Raw genomic sequence first — 23,146 nt, 5'->3', positions numbered from 1 at the left:
CATTTTCTCCAGAGCTGTAAATACATCAAACCTGCTCAACAAAGGGGCTGGGACTATTCCACCAACTAACAATATTTCACTTTAAATTATTACTTTTTAACCACATTAGCAGTTATATCTACTAGTTGCAGCCTACCAATCCCAAGTATCCCAAAGATGGATGAAGACCGCCTTGCCGAAAAGCCAAAATGTATAATTTATTTATGGTTTTTAAAGGTGCTCGGCTTCATTTTGCCCCAAGACAAGCATTGAAAACTGGACTTTAATCAACCAATGTATTTTTTCAATTTAGCCTGAACAACAAAAACCAACTAAACCAACGTCTTTGTTCATGTAGAAGTCTTTAAACCTGCTACTTTTTATTCATAGGACTCATGAAGCGTCCTTATGTACAAACACAAGTCAAAAACCAATAGGAAGATGTAACCTGGTACTTTTTACTTTATCTTTACATCAATAAACAGCTATAAGTCAATTACATCCCCATTCTGACCACATTTAGGAATCACAACCACCTGCAAATTACTAAATACTTCCCATCCTGTCTAAAGCAACAGCTTGTTTTAAAAGTTGAAACACCAAATATATCTGAATATGCATTAATACACACGGTGGAAACCATCTGATGGTTTTCCCTACTTCAGCCAATCGGTCACCAGGAAAATGAACACCGCTTTGCGTGTTAAGTACCATTGCACCAAAGTATTTTTACTTTCAAAGCTGAATTTTCTTGAATATTTCTGACATGCTTTACAAAAACAAATGCGAATCACTGACTTGGCTAAAAGTGAAGCGAAGGTCCATGTCAGGGTTGTTGGTGTTTTCACATTTTAGTCACATTTAAACTTCAGTCCATACATATAAATATTTTTTATTTGCACCTTTAGACCACATGTATACATCTTAATGTTAATGTTTCAGTTTAGAACCCCACTGAAGTCAACAGATGTCTTTATGCTGACATTGTCTTTTCAGGCACCTTTCACTTTTAGCTTCATTTCTACATAATTAGATTTATTCAGATATATTTTCAACCTTTCAATCACTTTTAAATATTAACAAACATATTCATGTAGAGTTATTTAAGTATTTCATTCAATTACGTTTCTGTATCAGTGGAAATACTTAAACTGGTTTCCTTCCAGACACTTTTAGACATTAGTTAACGTCCTAAAAATCTTCGCCTTCTTTTTCAAACCGCATTTCTTCACTTAATACATATTTATAAGTTCTGCTTTGAGTCACACAAAACGTCTCTGGTTGTCCTTCTGCGCTTTACTTGTTCGTAGGCGAATTGCGGGGAGGGAGACGCTATGAGGCTGACAGACCCTTTTCCATTTTTTCCTCAAGTTATCAGCATTAATTATTAAACATCAGTAAGTCAATACAGGCAACCGCCACTTAATCCTGCCAGAGATTACATGCAAGCAGTTAGTGACCTGTAGTTAATATCGACGGCTTGTTTTGGCACTAATTAAGCTTAATGGAAGATTTTTAAACAAAGTTTTCACGCGAATTCTTGGAAACATACGACAACCGTGCAGAGGAGCAAAGCGGGAGACCTGAGGAACTCACCCGGGCGTATTTGGAGGAGTACGGGTCCTCGAACAGAGCCCATATTCGGGGCTGCCAGGTCTTCCACCAGCCCGCTCTCCGCGCGTCCTCCTGCAGACACAGTCTCCTCAGGTCCCCGTCCGCGCCGCCCAGAGCCGGGTCGTCGTCCGGCGCCTCCGGCTCCGGGGTCTCGAAGCTGTCCAGCGCCTCCTCCGCGTCCCGGTGCTGCCGGTAGTTCATCCAGCAGCACGCCTCCACGTCCGTCTCGTCGATGCCCCAGAAGGCCAGCTCCTCCTCGAACAGCGGACCGCACACATCGTTGGGACAGTGCAACTTCCCGGTGCGGTAGTAGTTGAGGATGAAGGAGAAGACCGACGGGTGGCGGTCGAAGAAGAACTCGTCCAATTTGGGGTCGTAGTCGAAGTTGCTGAAGGCGTCCGGCTCGGTGAGCCACGACAGGCGGGTCCCGGGTAGCGTCTTCAGGGTGCTCCGGTACGTCTCATGCCGCACCCCCCCGCAGTTTATCACGATTTTCTCGCTTTCCGACGGACAAGTCATGTCTGCGCTGTAACATGCTTTGTTGGACGACTTGTTCCCACCCTTGCGCCCTTTGAAAGAGGATACACACACCGAACTGAGCATAGAGCACCGGGGGGAGGGGTGGCGGGGGGCGGGGGGAGGAGGGAGAGGATGCGAAAAACCGACGGGAGGAGGAGGAGGAGTCTGAGGAGTCTGCGGGGAGAGAAAAGGGCAGAAAAATGTTTTTTAGCGACAAAAGGGGGAGAAATATGTAAATCTGGATTATCAACATTATTGGAATTACACAGTAACACCAGCAGGTTTCACATGAATTCACATGATGATGAGCTGGAGGAAGAAAAGGAGGGGGTTTGGAGGGGAGGGGAGGTGGGGGGGAGGAGGTGCAGAGGGGAGCAAAGTAGTTTGCAGCACCGAGCATCGTGGAAAAGGGAGAAACCAGGAAAACAGGTGGCGTGAGTCAGAATCCGCATGGCTGCTTGTTGACACCACAGAGATGATGAGATCTGATTCCCTCCAACTGTCAGGACAGTCCTCCACATTCAGCATCTCAGTTCTAACCGCAGCTAAAGCGGGAGGCAGTGTTCCTACTGGGCCACCGTAGACAAGAGCTTCAATATAAAAAAAAAAACAACTGAGAAAAAGAGGGGAACTGGGGATCTGTTCCCCCACTTCCTCCAGAATACCTCTGTGACGTGTTGGTGCAGAGCTCTGTGTGTGTGTGTGTGTGTGAACAGGGGTGTGTGTGTGTGTGTGTGTGTGTGTGCGCGTGTGTGTGTGTGTGTGTGCATTAATTGCCTCCTGAGAGTGTGGTGTCCGTACTAATGTTAGATCTCCTCAATCAGCCTGTGCTGCTCTACACAAACTGCTGCAGCCCCCTCCGACCGCACCGAGATCCAGGCGATGCACAATTATTCCACTTTTCCCATGCACTGCACTGCACTGCACTGAGCCGTGTGTGTGTGTGTGTGTGTGAGAGAGAGAGGGGGAGGGAGCTTAAAGAGGAAGAGAGGAAGGTGAGAAAAGAAAAGGAGGAGAGAGGATGAGGCTGAAAATCAGATTTTTGATGGGAAAGAGCTGGGAGAAAAGAGAAAGTGATTGCAGCAGATTGAGAGGGCCGCTCGTGTAACGTTGCCTCTTGTGTAGTAATGGAGGAGAAAAAGAGGAGGGGGTGAGGAGGAGGAGGAAGAGGGGGTGAGGAGGAGGAAGAGCATTAAAAGGAGAGTGCACTATAAAAGTAAATGAATTCTGCTGCAGTAAAAAGCAGGGGTTGTTTGCTCTCTCCCTCTCCTCTCTCTCTCTCCCCCCTCTCTCTCTCCCTCTCCTCTCTCTCTCTCCCTCCTCCCTCTCTCCTCTCTCTATCTCCTCTCTCTCTCTCTCTGTTCTCCCACTGAGGGTCAGATTGTTCGCCTGTGGGCTGCCTCTCAATCCGGAGGGGCTTTAGAAAAGACACGCGTTCCCAGCAGGAAGAAAAGAAAAGAAAAAGCCCACTGTGTTTATGTTGTTAACCTTTTTTTCCCTATTCAGAGAAATGCACCACTCTCCTCCTCCTCCTCCTCCTCCTCCTCCTCTTCCTCTCCTGTGAGCCCTCCCTCCACCCTTCCCTCCCTCTACCTCACTTTATCTTCCTCTCTCACTCTCATATTTCGCATAAAGGAGTCACATTTCACTGAAGAAGAGGAATCAAGACTTCACCTCTTCCTTCTTCTTCTTCAACAGTCCTGTTCCCTTCACTCTCTCTCTCTCTCTGCTGTCATCTTTTCTCCTCCCATCTCTGCATCACACTTGGATTCACTCCGTTTCCTTCTGCCTGCTTCCCAAACTTATTTTACTTTGCTCTCGCAGTTATTCCCTTCCTGCAGACTTATTTACTTTTTGTTTTGCATCTGAAGAAACAGATTTTTTAATGTTTGAAGACTTTTCCTTCTCTCCTAAACCAGAGGAAAGATTCAGTTTGTCAACCCAAAGGTAAGAACGACTGAAAGCGAGCGTTCTGCATGAGTCAACAATAAAAGAAAGAAAAGTTATTCCTCAGAGGAAGAAGTGAGAAAAGTTGAATAAGTCAGCTTCTCTCCTGTTCTTGTTTTGCACTACAAAGTTTGAGTTGCGCTGCATTTTTATGTAAAACTCCTGTAGTTTGCATGCAGACACATTGAAACAGAGCCAGCTTCATCATTACACATTAAAATACAAACATCTCTAGGTGAAACTGTGCTGAAGCTCCTGGTCCAGACGGGGTTTCGTTGTGCTGCCGGGCCGGATGCCGGTCCAGCACCACGGACAGCTCCACGCTGCCACACTCAACTTTTTCTGCTGCAGCTTCTGGAAAACGTTTAATCTTTTAGTAACTTTTCTTGAAGAAAACAACTTCAGTTTTAGTTCAACTTTGCAGCCCTGCACTCCAACTCGCGCTTCACAGCTGCAGATGCGGCTTTATTGGGCGAACTGCTGAATATTTTATGCACGGTCAGAACCAAGTCTGTAACTGCGGTTCTGTCTCTGTTTGTTCCTTCATGGTGAGGCAAGTGGAGCTCATTGATTTCTGTCAGAATTCATCCTGGATGTTAGTTTTTTGTTGACTTCAAAAAGGACAGAATTAGTTTTATTTACATGGGATATGGCTGATTTTAAGGAGGAACAGAAAAGTCCAGAAAGGGAGGATTAAAAACAAGAAAAAGAAAGAAGATTCTCACAGCAACATTTGAGAAATGAAGGTTGGGACGATGCCCCCCCTCCACCTCCTACAGCACCAACACTTTCTCTCTCCTGCACCATTTCCTGCGTTGGCCACCGTGTCCTGCGCCACCACACACACACACACACATACACACACACACAGCGAGCAGGAGGAGGAGTGCACACACGTTCACCTGGCTACAAAGAAACGACAAAATGACATGCGTGTGTGTAAAAAAAAAAAGGACTATTTGAGTAGAGGGGATCCTTTCTGCAGCACGGTGCGCCGCGCAGACGCTAATATATATTAGCAGAAACACTGCAGCAAGAAGAAGAGGAGGGAGGGAGATTATGGGATGCATTGACTGTGAGGTAGCAGCAGTAGCAGCAGCAGTATCCGGGGGGAAGGAGGGAGGAATTTGGAGGAGTGCTGACTATGCAGAACAGAAGCAGCAGTTGGCAGAAAAAGTGCAAAACCTTCAGCAATCACAGAGGAGCGGCGGGGCGGAGGGAGAGCAGATAACAGATAGCTGGAGCAGAGGAAGGGGAACGTGGGGGAAATACAGAACAGAACCTGGGAGACAGAGCTGCTGCTGAGCTGGATGTTAGAGAAAACAGCGATGTGTGTGTGTGTGTTTCTGCAGACATTTCTCCCTCCACACGCCACTGTACCTCATCAAAGGATGTAACCACAAGGCTTCACGCTGTTCCGTCCTCATCACCTCCCCTCCTCTCCTCTCTAGTGCTCATCCCCAGTGTCGAGGAGACCCCCGCAGGAGAAACCAGAGCACTGCAGCGAGAGCCAAAGCACTGCGGTCACCTCCCCTTCCAGTGCGGTGCCACACCCCACACCTCGCCTCCCTCTGCACCTCACTGTGCAAATCTGAGCCGGGTAGGACGTGTGTGTGGGTGTGTGTGTGTGTGTGTGTTATGGGCAAGTGATGGTAGGAACACACTAAATAAAGAAGGATGGAGTGAATATGTGAAAGAAAGGCAACTAAAGTCAACCAAAAATACAGAGAGCTGGAGGTCAAATCACTTAAGGAATCATTACAGAATATTCCTGTAAGAATCTTTAAATGTGGAAACAAGCAGAAAGATTTGCTGCTCTCCCCTCAGGTCATGTTTTCACATTTAGCCACTTGAATTTTAGGATGACGGCCATTTTTAAAACCCTTTTAAACCGATTATGGCCATGAAATGTTTCCCGTTTCCACGACTTGGATGAACTTTTTGTCACATCTCGTGTTTTCTACTTCAGTCATCGTATTCATGCAACTTTAAAATGATCAAATGTAGCAAAATCTGAATCCGAGGACGTTACTGTTTGAGTCTCACACCAGTTCTGAACTGGAGGAAAAAGTCTGACAGACTGGGAGACAGTTAATGGTTAGCATTAGCTTTTTTTTTTTTTTTTTGCTTAACAGTTCAGTGTTAGCTTTTGTTAATTTGTGTTTAGCATTAGCTTCTGCTAACATTAGTATGCATTTAGCACTTTAGCATTAGCTTATGCTAATATTTCTGTGTGATTTAGTGTTTTCTCATTAGCTTCTGCTAGCATGTCTGTGTTTTTTGCAGTTTAGCATTAGCTTCTGCTAATATTTTTTATTTTCTTAGGCTTAACATTAGCTTCTGCTAACATTAGTATGCTTTTAGCAGCTTAGCATTAGGTTCTGCTAATATTTCTGTGTGTTTAGTGGTTTAGAATTAGCATAGCTAAGATTCTTACTTGTTGAACTAGTGAAGCTAACTTTTCTGCTAGCTACGCCCGCCACTGGCAATAACTGCTGCCAATTTTAGTGTAAACATACACTCTTCATTATAACCAGGGTGGCCATTTTGAAAAATGTCCACCAGAAACCTGAGGCACAAGTTCAAGAAAATATGGCTTCTACAGGTCAACATATGTAGGTTATGATTCGACACCAAAAACATTAATCTAATTGGCAATTTTAGTCCAAAAAAAGTCAGTTTTTGCATGACAAGCCTAGTGGCCATCTTGAACAATCAAATATGTTTTCTACTGGTCCAAATGTGTATGATTTGAAACCAAAAGTATTCACCTGTGATTAAATATTGGCAAATTTAATGAAAAAAGAAATCTTTAAATGCCATGGCCGCCATCTCGAATTTTTTGTGGCTAACATCTAAAAAAGAAGAAAAGTGAAAACATCTGGGCCACATTAGGTTCTTAGATCCACCTGTGAAAGATTTTGCTGAGATATTCAGTTATTTGCTGCAGTACGGGAGGAAGCATCTCTTTTACCAGCGGCTGCTTCTCTACTCAGCAACATCACCGTGGAGCTCTTCAGGCCTGACCAATCCACACAGGCTGCAGCCACCGCCGCCGCCCTGTGGAGTCTTCAGTGCTGTGCTTGTCGGTTGCTCACCCCTTCCCAACTGCTGCTGCTCCCTTCTTTTCTATCAAAAACCAAACTCAAGCACTCCTGCTTTGCTTCCTGTAGCTGCCTGGGGATTATTAATACATAAAGCTCTTATCAGGAATGGACCGGCAGCAATGGAGTCTGCAGCAGGAGCTGCTGGTCTCAAATCTTTCCTGCCCTACATGAGGAAGTTTTTCCCTAACAGATACAAAGTCAGGTTGAGATGTCGGAATGAAAAGTGAGAAATGGTAGAAGAAGGTGTTTTGGTGAAGGAAAGGTCAGATTAATCCCTGAAAGCGGCGCAGAAATAAGGGGGATAAGATACTGTGTCATGTCGAGGAGGAGCTCTATTTTTAGACCCCGGGTAAATCTGAGCTAAAATCCCTCGGTGTTCAACTTCAAAACCAGCTTCGTGGAGAATTTGTGCTCAGAGTGGAAAGCTTTAAGCCTCCCCCTTCACCTCCCAGCTCCTCTCAGTCATTTAAACCTGCCTGCTCCTAATTAATGACTCTATCCTGCCGGTGTGATTAGGCCTGTTATGATCCGGTAGCGCAGCGATGCGGCGCGCCGGCCCAGACAGAGAAACGGCACACGGGATGGAGTATTACTACGCTCAATCCTGACCTGTGACCTGGAAGACAATTAGACACTAAAGAGAGAAGTTGGCGATTAGATGCAAGAGAGGAGGGAGAGTCTGGATCTGGATCGAGTTGGAAGGGTAGATGTAATGAATATTTTATTTGCTTAATTCAATGCAGTTTAGTTTTATGTATGTTTACTCAAGACACGTTACACACACACACACACACACACACACACACACACACACACACACACACACACACACACACCTACAGCTCTGGAAAAAAATGACTCTACTTAAAATGATCAGTTTATCTTATTTTACTTTAAATTGGTTTATGTTTGAGTAAAGTGGACATTGTTTTTTTTATTCTATAGACTACTGACAACATGACTCTGAAATTCAAAACAAAAACTTAAAATAAGGAAAAAGATGCAGCGTTTTCAGACTGCAAATAATGCAAAGAAACAAGTTAATATTCATTTAGAAACAACGATACTAATGCTTTAACTCAGGGAGAGTTCACAAATCAACATTTGGTGGAATAACCACCAGGTTTTCCATTCGGTTCAGTGCAGCGGTCTCTTCATTTTTTTTACAGAGCTGTATCTATGATGGAGTCAAGTCCAGTTTATTATGCCAGTTTGAACCGAGTTTCTCCTGAACAAGCACATCTGAGATAAATTATTCTGAATTTAAATGGATGTTTCTTTTCCCCTCTTTTTTATTTACGACTGGATGGATTTTTGTAGCCAGTGAAGAAAGCTGTAGCAGCTATCCTCCACCACCAGGAGGCAGCAGCGTTTACTTTAAAATGAAAGTTCAATGGAGGATTTTGAGCATGGCTGAAGCTGCGTTAGGTTATGATTCTGCCACAACAGCTGCCACTCATTTTTATGAACTTTATCAGTTTTCATTTGAATTAACAGGACAGATGTAGATTCATTTAGGAAATGTAGTTTTGGTTTTGAGAACAGAAGCTCTAAGTTATCCTTTCCACACGTATACAACACAAACAACATTTTTTTAAATAAATCTTTGAAAAGCCTCTTTGTAAAGCTTTATCACTGAAATCTGTTTGCATGCACAGATTAAATCCAAGTTAACCGGATTTGTTACAGACAGCTGCTAGCATGTGAACTTTATTTCATAAACCTTTTAACTGTCTGAGCTGCTGCAGTGGACAGATGTTAACACAGAATCTCCTGGTTAATTAAAGTAAATATAAAGGTTGGAAGTGGAGCGCCACCAATGATGTTCCTCTGGGAACTGAGAATGAAACACGTACAAACATGGACACAACAGTTGGTAGCCGTCTGTCAAGACTTTCGAATTACTTGGTCTCACACCACCAGGTGCCACTTAGCTTAGCTTAAGAGTTTTTACTTGGTGTCATTAGATTAATAACTTCCTGGTTGAATATTTAACTGTGCTACAAGAATCCAGGAGGCGATGTAAAGAAAGAAATGCTATGGTTAGTCAAACATCCAACCACATCAATCACCCAAAACACACAGTGGTTCCTGAAGCAACTGGAAACTGACAGAAGTAATAATAAATAAAAAATTAACTGACAATTAACCAATAAAAATCAGACATTGCTTTTGAAATGTGGTTCAACTGAATCATAAAAAAATAATAATAAAAGAATAAATATGGTGCCTCTAGAAAAGAAAAGCCAGAACGCCTGAGGTGCAAAAGTTATAAAAAATACTTTCATTACCGGGAAAGGTTGAGCAACAAAATATTAATTTTTGACCAGGCTTGAGTCATTAGTTTGTTTTTTACAATAATTCTGTTGAGTCACAATTAAAAAGTGATGCCTGATTTTCATTGACTAGATTTTGGTAAATTTTTTTTATTATTACCTTTGTTACCTTTCTGGTCATTAACAGAAGAACAAATAATTTTGTTCACTTGTAATGGTAGTGATGTAAAAAGGGAAAGTACGATATTATAAGTTATGTGAATGATTTTAAATGATTTTTGCTGTTTTACATTCTCTGAATGAAACACTTGAAATTTCTTTCTCCGTTTAGTGTTTCACACAGGAAGATAATCGGTGTTACACCGCCTCCAACCTTTCTTTCCTGTTTCTGTATCAGCTGCAGACTCCAGAGTCTGAAACTCCTTCCAGTTTCTGATTAAAGTTTCATTCTGTCCAGATTTATTTCCAGTTTATTTTAGTTCAAGTAGTTTGAGTTTAAGTAGAGGTTAGAGGTCATGTTTAGCATTAATTCAAAACTAAAAACAGGCAGACGATGACGTAACACTTCGTGAAATACTGTTTGCTGAGAAGTTTTTGAGAGAGGAGTTGCTATAAAACAGCAAAAGTTTGCTTTAGTTCTGGTCCCTCGTTGGATTAGCGATAAGCTTTCGCCTCTGAGACTGAAGCTAGTGGTTTCAGACCCAAGAGAGATATTTACTGAGGGTAAGATATTAACTTTTTAAAGCCTTTTAACAAAATCTCTCTTCATAAAACCTTTAATATGTGTTTAAAGGAGCAGATGAGGGGCGGCTGTGGTGTGGAGGTAAAGCGGCCGGCCCATAAATAAAGGCTTTTAGTCGCCAGCTCAACCCACCGGGGTCTGATTTCTGACCCTTTGACCTTTGCTTTTCTCTCTCTGCCCTCTTCCTGGCTGATCTACTGCAAAGAAAGGCCAGTAGATCTGGTTACTGAAGTTATTATCAGTAATAATTCCTTTATTGGTAGGAAACACAGTTTGTAGGATAAAGTGAGTAAATCCTCAGAGTGGGAAAGTTTATCCGTCAGATTGGAGTTTATGTTTGAACATATTTCAGCAATTTCAAGCAACCCAAGCGGAGGAAGTTTGAAGGCGGACGCGTCTATCTGTGGAGTAAAGTTTGGGATTGTGTGTTTGTAACTCCTGGTAACTCAGATCAGGTCTGGAGGAAATAACAGCAACGGACTCAACAAGTCTTTGTGCTGGAGGCCAGATAAATGATAAAGAACCAACTGACGCTTTTAGAAATAAACATAATAAACAATGCAGGTTTTAGCAGTTTTTTACTAAAATTAACAGCAGCATTTTTTTTAGATCTAGTTCTTTTGGCGTAAGGTTGGAAACTGCATGTTTAACATCATTTTTCTGGAATATCAATGTGCCATAAAAGAAAATTCAAAATTTTCGGGGTTTTTTCTTCTTTATTTTTAACCCTATAAAAGAAACAAAATGTTGCTTGTGTATAAAAATATCAAGAAGTTCAAATGATACCCGACTCCAACATCTCTGCCCGGTTTTCTAAATGGGTGAAAAGAGGGAGCGGCAAAAGCAAATGAGGCGGATTAGCAGCGCTTGCTAACAGCTGGAGGTCTAATCCAGGACAAGTTACTGTGGAATATAATCTCTGCTGCCTGGAAACTGAGCTGTTAGCATGCTAGGATAGCCATAAGCATACTGCAGCACTCTTCAGTCAGAAGCTTGTTCAGATTTGTTGAAAGACTGACTGCTACTGGAGTTTCTTCCTGCCCACAGCATCACCTTCCACTGTGAAAAAAAACTTAGATTATATGAGTTAGATCAACATTTAATCTGGTTAAATAAAAAAAATCCAACTGGATTGAATAGAAAATGTACTTTATAACTTGCATCGCTCTGAGGATTTTCTAACCGAACGTCTGTTGACTTTAACTATTGATGATAACTTAACAGAATCTCACTTTAAAAACCAGAATAAATACTTTCTGAGCGTAGAGAAGCTAAGAAGAGGAAAATGGGAGCAAAGTGGATATTAGAGGAGCTGGATTTTCTCCAGAAGGTAATCAGGACAGATGACGTGAAGTTTCCAGCTCTGAAGGCCACAGATCAGAGAGAAAGCATGAGATGAAGGGTCCGAGGAAAACAGATCCGTAACTCAATCACAGCTTCCCAAATAGATTCAAACAGCAGCGCCCTCCTTTTACGAGCCCCTCTGACTTACTCCACCAGAATCCCACAAGGAGAGGGGATTCTTTTTTCCCTCTTCTTTGCAAAAAATCAAAAAGGGGTGTTTCTGGGTTACCCTGGGCCTAAAAATAGCAGCAGCAGTTGATTCATAATGCAGGACCGAGAGCAGGGCTGGGGAAGGTGACAGAGGGAGAGCAAATGGAGGAACAGAGGAGGAGAGGAGAGGAGAGGAGCGCCGGAGCCAGCTGTTACGAAACCAGAAGCTCTGTGTGTGAAATGCAGAGGAATGCAGATGGAGGAAACTGTCAGCGAACACCGGGATGAGGCCGTGGAGAGAGGAGGGAGAAAAAGTCTAGACGCTCAGCATCCCGCCTTCATCTCTTCTAGACTTCCTAGATGAGATCTCAGAGACACCATGTCCTTCCTGTTCAGCCTCTGCATCTCCTCCATATCAGACCTCCATTTCAGGCCTCAACACGCACACACACAGAAAACTGACATGCAAAGAGAAGAACAGATGCATTCCTGATAAAAGCACAAAGCAACACACACACACTTTCTCTCTCTCTCTTTCACACACACAGAAACAGGGGAACTCGTGCAGGCAGAATGATGCAGGAGGGAGTGCATGCATGCACCCAGAGTCATGAAACTGCTCCGATCTGCTGGAGGAGACGGGAAACACCCAACATTTCAACCCCCAGCCTCGGTTTACTCAGACAGCATCAGATTATTTCTGATTTTTTTAAATATTTTGTCTGCAGTTTCAGTCAGATTGTAGATCTCGTTTCCTTGTTCAGTGCTTTGAGCCAGATATTGATCAGAACACGATCACGCTTTTTTTTTTTTGCCGGTATTGCAGACTTGTTGAATGCTACTAAACGGATGCAGTTATTTTTATTATTATTTTTATTCTCCAAGCTGGGATAATATTCCTTAGAATGGAGCCACCAATATATGAAATAAAGAAAAACACACACAAATCCGAATAAAACACACACACACACACACACACACACACACACACACACACACCGTCACGGTTTAATACTCACTCGCGCTTGGCTCAGGTTCGGCTGCTGTGCGCGCGCAGACACGCACATGAAGCTTTACGGAAAAAGATCAATCAAAGCGCAGATTTCTCTGCTTGATGCTTTCAGTCCAGTTTCTCGCAGGCATTCAGCTGATCTCTTTTCTTCTTCTTCTTCTCCTCCTTCTTTTCTCTCCACTCAAAATCAGCAGCACATCGCGCGCATCTGTTGCTGGAGAGCCGCGTTATTATTGCCGGATGTTACTTAAAGCGCGTTATGGTCATGATGATGGAGGCTTCCGGATGAAATGAAGCAGAAGTCCCCCGCTTATTTATGCTATTTTCTGTCTCTCCCACCTCTTTGTTATTGCCAAAAAAGAAAAAACAGAAGTGCCAGTCGTTGTTGCTCTCTCTCTCTCTCTCTCTGGGTGTAGCTCTTCCTCTTCCTCCCCCTCTTCCAAATGTTTGAGTGGAGATGCAGCCTGTAGACACCTCTCCCTCTCCCTCTCGGTTCCTTTGGAGGAGCGTCACCTCCTGCACTATTTTTTTCCTCAGACGGTTCATGTGGGCGGATTAGAGAGCAAGACAGAGAGGGTGGGAGGGTGAATAGAGAGGCTAATGTTTTTCCCATATGCCTCCTGAACTTTATGAATGCAGCGGAACTGAAAAAGGAGAAGCCAGAAGATTGAGGCCATTCGCTGTTTTTGTCTGTTTTGTTTTTGTCCGGATGGATGGATGGATGGACGCACTAACACCATTTTGTCTACAGGTTTCCTGGCTTTGATTGTGGCTCGGCTGACATCATCAGTCACGTGGTTTGAGAGGAGCAGGTGGATTCTGTTACTTTAACAGCGAAACATCATTAGAGATAAATAAAAACAGTGAAATTGGCTTTTATTTTAATATTATTTATTTATTTATTTATTTATTTGACACCTACATGAAAACCCTGAGCCCATAAATAAAATTAATTTCTATCATATCCAACTTTTAAAAACATCTTTTAGCTCAAGATAAATATCATCACTGTCATTTTTTTTTTTTTTGCAAAAAGTTATTTTACCTAAATCTTTTTAGGCAAAAAAAGAGGGGGTGAATTAAAAAAAAAATTAACAAAAATTTTGACTTTTTCCATTATTTTAGTAAGTTGTTGCTTTGCAGACCAGGTGAGTTCCTCTTCCTGCCTGCAGGAGGATGTTTGTGTGAAACCAGCAGTTTCCCTGATGGACTTACTGATGGGAAGCCGAGTGAAGACCGTCTCATGAAATTTACAGGAACAGTCAAAGGCCGCTCCGTCAGCGCCTGCAGCAGTTAGCTTCGACCACAAAAAGCAGCCAGTGATGAGATTCAGACGACTGCGGTTCATTTAAAGCAAAGACAAAATTACTGACCTGAAAATCTGTGGTCTGAAAACATGAAGGCGAAAATAATCAGAGAGATGAAGCAAAAACTGCAGTCCAGTTTATCTTCTAGCAGTTTGATTCAGTAATTTGCAGCAAACACATAATCAAAAAGCAACAACAGTGCAGTGAAAAGTTTCAGTAAAAACAAACACTAACTCAGTTTGGGAGTCAAAAACTTTAAGTGCCAGCAATAAAAACCCATAATTTCAGCAACTAACAGAAACTGCAGCCTGGTTTATTTACGTCTCTTTCAGCCCTGCAGCAAACAAACACAACAAACATGCAGGTGTTGTTTTCCAGAGTTATTTTATTTATTTTAGCTCTCAAAACTGCAGCTGAGTTTCCTTCTGCAAACAGAATATAAAAGTAACGAACGATTTTTATATCCTTGCTGGCAAATCTGTTTATGGAGATTCTTATTGTGACTGGAAAAATGTTTAGGATGTAACTTTTTATCAAGTTTTTCCGTCATATAAGAGTTAGTAAAGATCCAGATTGTTTCTGCCAAAAACACACATTTTCTAGAAAGAAGACAAAGTTTAAATTTTGCTGAACAAAACCTTAGAAATGTTGAGTTTCAAAAGGCGAAAATTTGCTAGTGAGGAAAAAAAGGAAAACAGAAAATATCAGATTAATCTTAGAAATGTTCTAGAAAAACAAGAAAAAGTCTAAATTTTTCTTAGACAAAAACTCAGAAATGTTGAGTTTGAAAAGGTGAAAACTCACCAAAAAAACAAAATTCTACCTTTTAAGATCGGAAGTTTTTTCGGAAAAAATTCTGAATTTTTTTTGGTGGACATTTATTCCTTTTTATATAGTATATACAGTTCAGACCGAAAGTTTGGACACACCTTCTCATTGAATTCAATGAGAATCATATACACTGCTCAAAAAAATAAAGGGAACACTCAAATAACACATCCTAGATCTGAATGAAAGAAATATTCTTATTGAATACTTTGTTCTGTACAAAGTTGAATGTGCTGACAACAAAATCACACAAAAATCATCAATGGAAATCAAATTTATTAACCAATGGAGGCCTGGATTTGGAGCCACACACAAAATTAAAGTGAAATAACACTACACCCAACTTTAATGTAATGTCCTTAAAACAAGTCAAAATGAGGCTCAGTATTGTGTGTGGCCTCCACGTGCCTGTATGACCTCCCTACAACGCCTGGGCATGCTCCTGATGAGGTGGCGGATGGTCTCCTGAGGGATCTCCTCCCAGACCTGGACTAAATCATCCGCCAACTCCTGGACAGTCTGTGGTGCAACGTGACGTTGGTGGATGGAGCGAGACATGATGTCCCAGATGTGCTCAATCGGATTCAGGTCTGGGGAACAGGCTGGCCAGTCCATAGCTTCAATGCCTTCATCTTGCAGGAACTGCTGACACACTCCAGCCACATGAGGTCTAGCATTGTCCTGCATTAGGAGGAACCCAGGGCCAACCGCACCAGCATATGGTCTCACAAGGGGTCTGAGGATCTCATCTCGGTACCTAATGGCAGTCAGGCTACCTCTGGTGAGCACATGGAGGGCTGTGCGGCCCTCCAAAGAAATGCCACCCCACACCATTACCGACCCACTGCCAAACCAGTCATGCTGAAGGATGTTGCAGGCAGCAGACCGCTCTCCACGGCGTCTCCAGACTCTGTCACGTCTGTCACATGTGCTCAGTGTGAACCTGCTTTCATCTGTGAAGAGCACAAGGTGCCAGTGGCGAATTTGCCAATCCTGGTCTTCTCTGGCAAATGCCAAGCGTCCTGCACGGTGTTGGGCTGTGAGCACAACCCCCATCTGTGGACGTCGGGCCCTCATACCATCCTCATGGAGTCGGTTTCTAACCGTTTGTGCAGACACATGCACATTTGTGGCCTGCTGGAGGTCATTTTGCAGGGCTCTGGCAGTGCTCCTCCTGTTCCTTCTTGCACAAAGGCGGAGGTAGCGGTCCTGCTGCTGGGTTGTTGCCCTCCTACGGCCTCCTCCACGTCTCCTGGTGTACTGGCCTGTCTCCTGGTAGCGCCTCCAGCCTCTGGACACTACGCTGACAGACACAGCAAACCTTCTTGCCACAGCTCGCATTGATGTGCCATCCTGGATGAGCTGCACTACCTGAGCCACTTGTGTGGGTTGTGGAGTCCGTCTCATGCTACCACGAGTGTGAAAGCACCACCAACATTCAAAACTGACCAAAACATCAGCCAGACAGCATAGGTACTGAGAAGTGGTCTGTGGTCCCAACTTCTTCTTCTTCTTCTTTAGATTTTAACGGCAGCTTGCATCCAATTATGTTGCACTACTGCCCTCCATTGACTCCTACTACCTACTCCTCAAAGACTCTTAAAAATCCCAGTGTCTTTTAAAAAACGAAAAATCTTCTTTTTCCCCTCAATATTATTCAGCTGATCGATCACCTTGTCAAATTTCAATTCCCTACTAACACCTAGTTCTGTTTTTAATAATCTTCTGTGACTTTCGTATTTCCTACATTTAATCAAAACATGTTCCACTGTTTCTACTTCATCACACCATCTACATAAACCAGTAAGGTGTTTCCCCATCTTAAAAAGAGTTCCGTTTAGGAAACTATGCCCAGTTCGTATTCTATTTATAATTATCTCTTCCCTCCTGTTTAATCCTCTGATCCTTTCTACATCGACTGTTTTTTGTATTCTAAATAAATGTCTTCCTTTAATTTCATTTACCCACCTATCTTCCCATATCTTCTTGCATTCTTTCCAAATTATACTTTTGCCTTCAGATTTAGATAACTTTATTTGCATAACAATATCATCTTGTTTAATTGTCTCCTTCGCCAGCTTGTCCGCTCTTTCATTCCCCATAATACCTACATGAGCAGGAGTCCAGAATAATACAACATTTTTATTTTGTTCACAGATCCTATGATGAACCGCCATAATCTCATATAAAATATTTTGATGATTTTTTGTACGTCCCTTTCCGATACTCGTCAACGCAGATAGAGAGTCACTACAAACTATTATTTTATTCCTATTAGTTTCCTCCACCCATTCTAAAGCTACTAAAATAGCACCTAGTTCTACCGCAAACACACTCAAATAATCAGATGTTCTTTTTGAAATACTAATCTTTAATTCAGGAATCACTATGGCTATACTGGTTGCTTCACTTTTAGGGTCTTTCGACCCATCCGTATAAATTTGCAAATATTCAATATATTTATTCTGCATGTGATTATAAAATTCTTGGCAAGTATCTAATGTTTTCCTTTTCCTAATATTTGTTAGAGTTCTGTCTACATTAATATATTTCCAAGTCCATGTCGGTCTCAAAGGCCACAATACAGTTGGACTAAATTCCTTATAATATACATTAAAAATTTTCGCTCTATTATCCCCAACCCACCCAAAACTATCCATTTGTTTCTTTCCTCTTTCCCAACACTCTCCTAATAATTTCTTAACCGGGTGATCTGCATTATGTCCCTTTAAACTTATCCAATAATTTACCATTAGCTGCTGTCTTCTAATGCATAATGGCATTTCTCCCGACTCTACTTGTAATGCACATATAGGTGTTGATTTAACTGCCCCTAAACATATTCTCATTGCTCTGGCTTGAATAACATCTAACTTTTTTAACCTAGTTTTAGCTGCTGATCCATACACCACACTCCCATAATCTATTCTTGATCTAATTAGAGACACATATATATTTCTAAGGGAATCGAAATTTGCACCCCATGTCAACCCAGCTAAACACCTCATAATGTTTAGAACCTTTTTAGTCTTCTCCATAATATGTTCTATGTGATTTCCCCAAGTTAGTTTCTTATCAAAAACTACTCCCAAAAAACGAAACCAATCAACCCTTTCTAACTCTTTCCCATATAAACACAACTTCTTATCAACCCCTATTTTTTTATTTGTGAAAAACATTACTTTTGTCTTTTCAATTGAAAATTTAAAGCCCCACTCTACTCCCCACTTACTCACTTTATCTATACCTTCCTGTATTTTAACAATAAGATGGTCCACATTTCTCCCCTTTTTCCATAATGCTCCATCATCAGCAAAAAGTGACTTACCAAAACCAATGGATATTTCTATAAAAATATCGTTGATCATAACTGAAAATAATGTCGGACTTACCACACTTCCTTGAGGGGTTCCATTTTCTATTTTACATATTTCCGAAAACTGACATCCTATTTTAACTTGAATATTTCTATCCCTTAAAAAATCCCATAACCAATTAAACATATTACCTCCTATACCTATCTGATGTAATTTAATCAGTAACCCTTCCCTCCATAACATATCATATGCTTTCTCCACATCAAAAAACACAGCAACAACAGTTTCTTTATTAATCTGAGCTTTTCTAATATCATCCTCTAAACATAAAATAGGATCCATTGTTCCTCTCCCTCTACGAAAACCACTCTGATACGGAGCAATTAAATGGTTTGACTCCAAATAATGTGTCAATCTCTCATTCACCATCCTTTCCATCAGTTTACACAGATTAGATGTTAAAGCTATTGGTCTGTAATTTACAGGGTTACTCTGATCTTTCCCAGGTTTCTTCAACGGAATAATAATAGCTTCTTTCCACTTACAAGGCAGTCTCCCCTCCTTCCAAATCTTATTGAATAAAATTAATAATTTATTTAAAACTTCCTCACTTACATGTTTTAACATAATATAACACACCTCATCCTTACCTGGAGCACTATTCCTAGTTCTATCCAAAGCTCTTTTTAGCTCTCCAATAGAGAAAGGATAATTCATCAGATCATTATTATTCTTCTTTCTTCTTAAGATTCCATCGTATTCCTTTTTAGTTCTCTCCCTTCCCTCCATTTCATTACCTAATAAATTTTTACCACTATGTATCTCCACAAATGTTCTCACTAACATATCAGCCTTTTCCTTGTCAGTTACAGCTACTATATCATTTTTATTTAGTATAGGATAACTCCATTCCCTTCTATCTCCTCCCATTTTTTTGATCATCCCCCAAACATCCCCTAGTTTTGTACTACTGCCAATTGTGTCACAGAAACCTCTCCAGTATTCTCTTTTTGTGCTCCTTATTGTTCTCCTGACTTTGGCTTGTGACTTTTTATATTCAATTAAATGTTGAAAATTATGAGACCTTTTAACTAATTTAAATGCTTTATTTCTTTCTCTAACTGCTTTCCTACACTCTTCATTCCACCATGGAACTAACTTACTCCTATTTTTCCCTGATGTTTTTGGAATAGCCTCCTCTGCAGCAACTAAAATACCCTGACTAATCACTCGGTTCATACTTTCAATACTGTGATCATTTTGAACATTTAAAATTTTCCTATCACATAGGTTATAAAATACCTCCCAATTTGCTTTCTCAAATATCCACTTCCCTCCTATCATTTCAGGCCTATGCACCTGGCCCATCCTTATTTTGCTGATTATAATGTAGTGATCACTACCAAATGACTTATTTTTAACTTGCCAATCACATAGTGGAGCTAAACAGCTAGAAACAAATGTCAGATCTAGTACAGATTCCTTACCTGAATTTATATCAATCCTTGTCTTCTTTCCATTATTCAAGCAAACCAAATTATTACTATCTAGAAATTCTTCTAAAATGTTCCCATTATAATCTACTTTTCCACTACCCCATAATGAATGATGTGCATTAAAATCTCCACACCAAATAACATTTCCTTTCATATCCATCTCTTCAAGTTTACTTACCTCAAGCTTTTTACAAGGATTGTAAAAATTTAAAACCAACAGTACCTTCTCTTCCACCCATATTTCAGTTGCAACATACTCCAAATCTCCTTTTCTTCCAATAACTTTATACGGAATACCTTCTTTAATCAGAGAAAGACACCCTCCCCCATTTCCTTCTTCTCTATCATATCTAACTGCAATATATCCATCCAATTTGAAATCCAAAAAAGGCCTCAGCCAAGTTTCCTGTATACAAATTACATCAGGTTTTTCTTTTAATTCATAAATAAACTGTTTAAAATCTTGCCCATTTGACAGAAGACTCCTCGCATTCCATTGCAATATTGAGACTATCCTTCTTGACTTGCCTGACTACACAGTTCTCCCCTTATGTCCTCCCACCGAATATTCTTTAAGTCTAAACTATGGCATGCTGCCTTTACAATAATCTGAATCCTTTCCGTTTTTGATTTCACATCCGATGTTGCATTTATAACTCCTGCAATAAAAGTCACCATTTTCTTTTTTTCCTCTTCAATTTTCTTTTCAACCATTACCATAATTTTTGAAATTACTTGCTTTTCTCCTGATAGAGATTTCTCAGTTTGTTTCTCTTTCTCAACTACTTTACACGCTTCTGCATATGTTACTTTCTGCGTAACTTTTGTTTTCTGTATCACTGATTGTCGTTTCATTACCTCGCATCCCCAAAAAGCGACACTATGCTCTCCTCCACAACTACAGCACTTTGGTTTAACTCCAACTCCACATTTACCATAGTCATGGTCTCCAGAACAACGGGCACATCTCTTTTTACCTTTACATATTTTTGCAATATGGCCAAATTCCTGACAGTTGAAGCACCTCACTGGTTTGGGCACATATTCCCTGACACTAAATCTTATCAAGCCAAAGAAAACCTCCCTTGGCATTTCTTTTGTTTCAAACTCCAGCAACACAGTTTCTGTTTCAATCTTCTCTGTACCCCTTTTCATTCTCCGTGCTCCTTTTACTTCCTTGTTTCTTTCTTTCAGATTCTCAATTAATTCCTTCATATCAACACTTAACGGCACTCCTGTTATGATTCCTTTGCTTTCATTATTTCTTTTTTCACCCACTTTAACAACTGCTCTAATTTTGACTTTACATACCCATCCAAGCTTTTTTGCCTTTTCAACCTGACCTTCAGAATTACAGCCAATCAAAAGATTTCCGTCTCTCAGCACTTTAGCATGTTTAATTTCCCCAACATGTGTCTTAAGTGCTTTTGTTAGTTTAAGTGGATCAATCTTCTTGACTCCTTCTCCTTCATCAAATCTTATTATAATGTTCAGATTTTGTCTTTTTTGTGCTTCTTTTCCTTCCTCAATTCCTTCATTATCAGTGTCTTCAGTGCTGTCCTCATTTCCTTTTTTTCTCTTTCTTTCAGCAGCTCGCTGCTTCTTTCCACCCTTTCCCACCAATTCCCACTCTTTATCTTCATTCCGACCACTCCTTCCTTCCTCGTCACTGCACTCCATACTATTACAGTCACTTCTTTCCAAATCCAACGTCGTCATGTTCCGAATTAAGTCGCATTTAACACCGAAGTTCAGCGAGCTCCCGTTTCAAAAACCGACCGGCTACACCCTGCACCAGCTCCGCCTAGCCGTCAGCTGATCCACCACGTTTGCCCAAAAAACCTGTGGTCCCAACTGTAGAACCACTCCTTTATTGAGTGTGTCTTGCTAATTGCCAATAATTTCCACCTGTTGTCTATTCCATTTGCACAACAGCAGGTGAAATTGATTGTCAATCAGTGTTGCTTCCTAAGTGGACAGTTTAATTTCACAGAAGTTTGATTTACTTGGAGTTATATTGTGTTGTTTAAGTGTTCCCTTTATTTTTTTGAGCAGTGTATATATATCACTGTGATGGCCATAATACTCCATCACAGTGAGAGATGTGAAAGTTTATTTCATCTTTATTTATACTTTTGAATCTCATTGAGACACAAGTTATAACTTTCAAGTCTGACTGTAACGTAATAAAACATTTCATAATGTCCAGCATTCATATAACCAATAAACTGAGAAAATTCAGCAATAAAAAAAGAGAAAAGTGTGAAAACAGGAAGAGACATGTGGTGCTTTTACTGCAAACATGTTTAAATCCCTTCAGATTTCCAGTTTCAGGATCTGTTTTCGTTTTTCTTTCCGGGGAAATGTCTGAAGGGAAAACGTGTCTGTGGTTTTATGTCACATTGATGGAAATGAGCGAATTTTAATCCTCCACACAGAATCAAGATTCATGGGAATCCTCTGAACTCCAGCTGTGTTTCTCCCTTCTACCTGATCTACAGCCAACAATCAAACCACTAGGAACATCAGTTCTCTGGAAGTGAGTGACCTCTGACCTCCTATGAAACATAAACAGCTGGATTCAACGGTAGACGTTGTGCAACCAGAAACAAAGACATGTTGATTCAACTTTTACACCGTTTCCATCTTACAAACACTTTCTTTTTCAAAAATAAAAATCTTAAAAGTGTGGCCTGCATTTGTGTTCAATACCCATCAATCATTGATTAAAAACTACAAAGTAAAACTACAATCCCAACGAGCTCCAGAGTTATTAAAATACAAAACGTTAAAAATACAAAATATGTTCAAATCTCCTGCAAAGGGTCGAAAAATGAGAGATACGACCTTTAGAGAAGGAGGGAAGAAAGTATGGAAGGAAGAGATAGAGAGAGAGAGAAAGAAATAAAGCTAACATGAAGGTGAATGAAATAACACGTTTAAATTTTTTACTTTCAAAGGATGAAAACCTGATTTAGTGGATGAAAGCAAACCAGTTCAGTTCGTCGGTAAAAATGTTTCTCTGGTTTTAGAAAATATTTCCTGCAATCATAATTTCAAACTAATCAATATTTCCAGAACAAACCTGGAAATAATTCAGTGAGTTATACTCAGCTCAAACGTCTTCAGATTAAAGCTGCAATAAGACCAGAGTTGGGAAGTAACTACTTACATTTATTCAACTATATTTACTTTTTTTGCAAAAATGTTCTAGTTCTAGTTCCACGGGCAGATAAATTCACTTTTACATGGGAAACATCTTATTATAAGTGAATTTATCTGCCAATGGAACCAGCACTTTTCCATCAATATTAAAGGAATTATTTACTTAAAATAAGCAGCTACTGTATATCTTGCTGAAAAGTTTCTTTGTCTTATAGATATTTGCAGTAGAAACTAGACCAAAAATCCTTGGTAAGGTTTCGTGTTTTGTCGTCTGCTGCTTCTCTTACTCCTGTGGAATAACTGGAAGCTTTAAAAACATCTGAGACATTTTATTAAACAAAAC

General features: G+C 40.8%; 1 protein-coding gene and 1 long non-coding RNA gene across 6 annotated transcripts in view; one reads left to right on the top strand and one right to left on the bottom strand.

The window, feature by feature from the left end:
• Positions 1 to 13,677, bottom strand: part of LOC114161784 (potassium voltage-gated channel subfamily C member 1-like) — a 71,059-nt gene extending 57,382 nt beyond the window's left edge. The window contains exons 1-2 of one of the 5 annotated variants that reach the window (XM_028045363.1): positions 12,698 to 13,677; positions 1,576 to 2,286 (exon numbers count right to left, since the gene is read on the bottom strand). In XM_028045363.1, the coding sequence (XP_027901164.1) occupies positions 1,576 to 2,286; positions 12,698 to 12,745 (759 nt within the window). In that variant the 5' untranslated portion in view covers positions 12,746 to 13,677. The remainder of the gene's footprint in view (positions 1 to 1,575; positions 2,287 to 12,697) is intronic. The other 4 variants (XM_028045371.1, XM_028045376.1, XM_028045379.1 and 1 more) reach the window with 4 other exon arrangements.
• A 381-nt stretch (positions 13,678 to 14,058) lies between these two features.
• Positions 14,059 to 22,329, top strand: LOC114161827 (uncharacterized). Its single transcript, XR_003599090.1, has 2 exons — positions 14,059 to 14,207; positions 21,739 to 22,329. It is a non-coding gene; the product is annotated as an uncharacterized LOC114161827 (long non-coding RNA).
• Positions 22,330 to 23,146: the final 817 nt, after the last annotated feature.

The sequence above is a fragment of the Xiphophorus couchianus genome, chromosome 2 (genome assembly GCF_001444195.1).
Source record: "Xiphophorus couchianus chromosome 2, X_couchianus-1.0, whole genome shotgun sequence".
Taxonomy (NCBI): domain Eukaryota; kingdom Metazoa; phylum Chordata; class Actinopteri; order Cyprinodontiformes; family Poeciliidae; genus Xiphophorus; species Xiphophorus couchianus.
The sequence above is the reverse complement of the archived record's forward strand: the minus strand, read 5'-3'. Positions and strand labels throughout refer to the sequence as shown.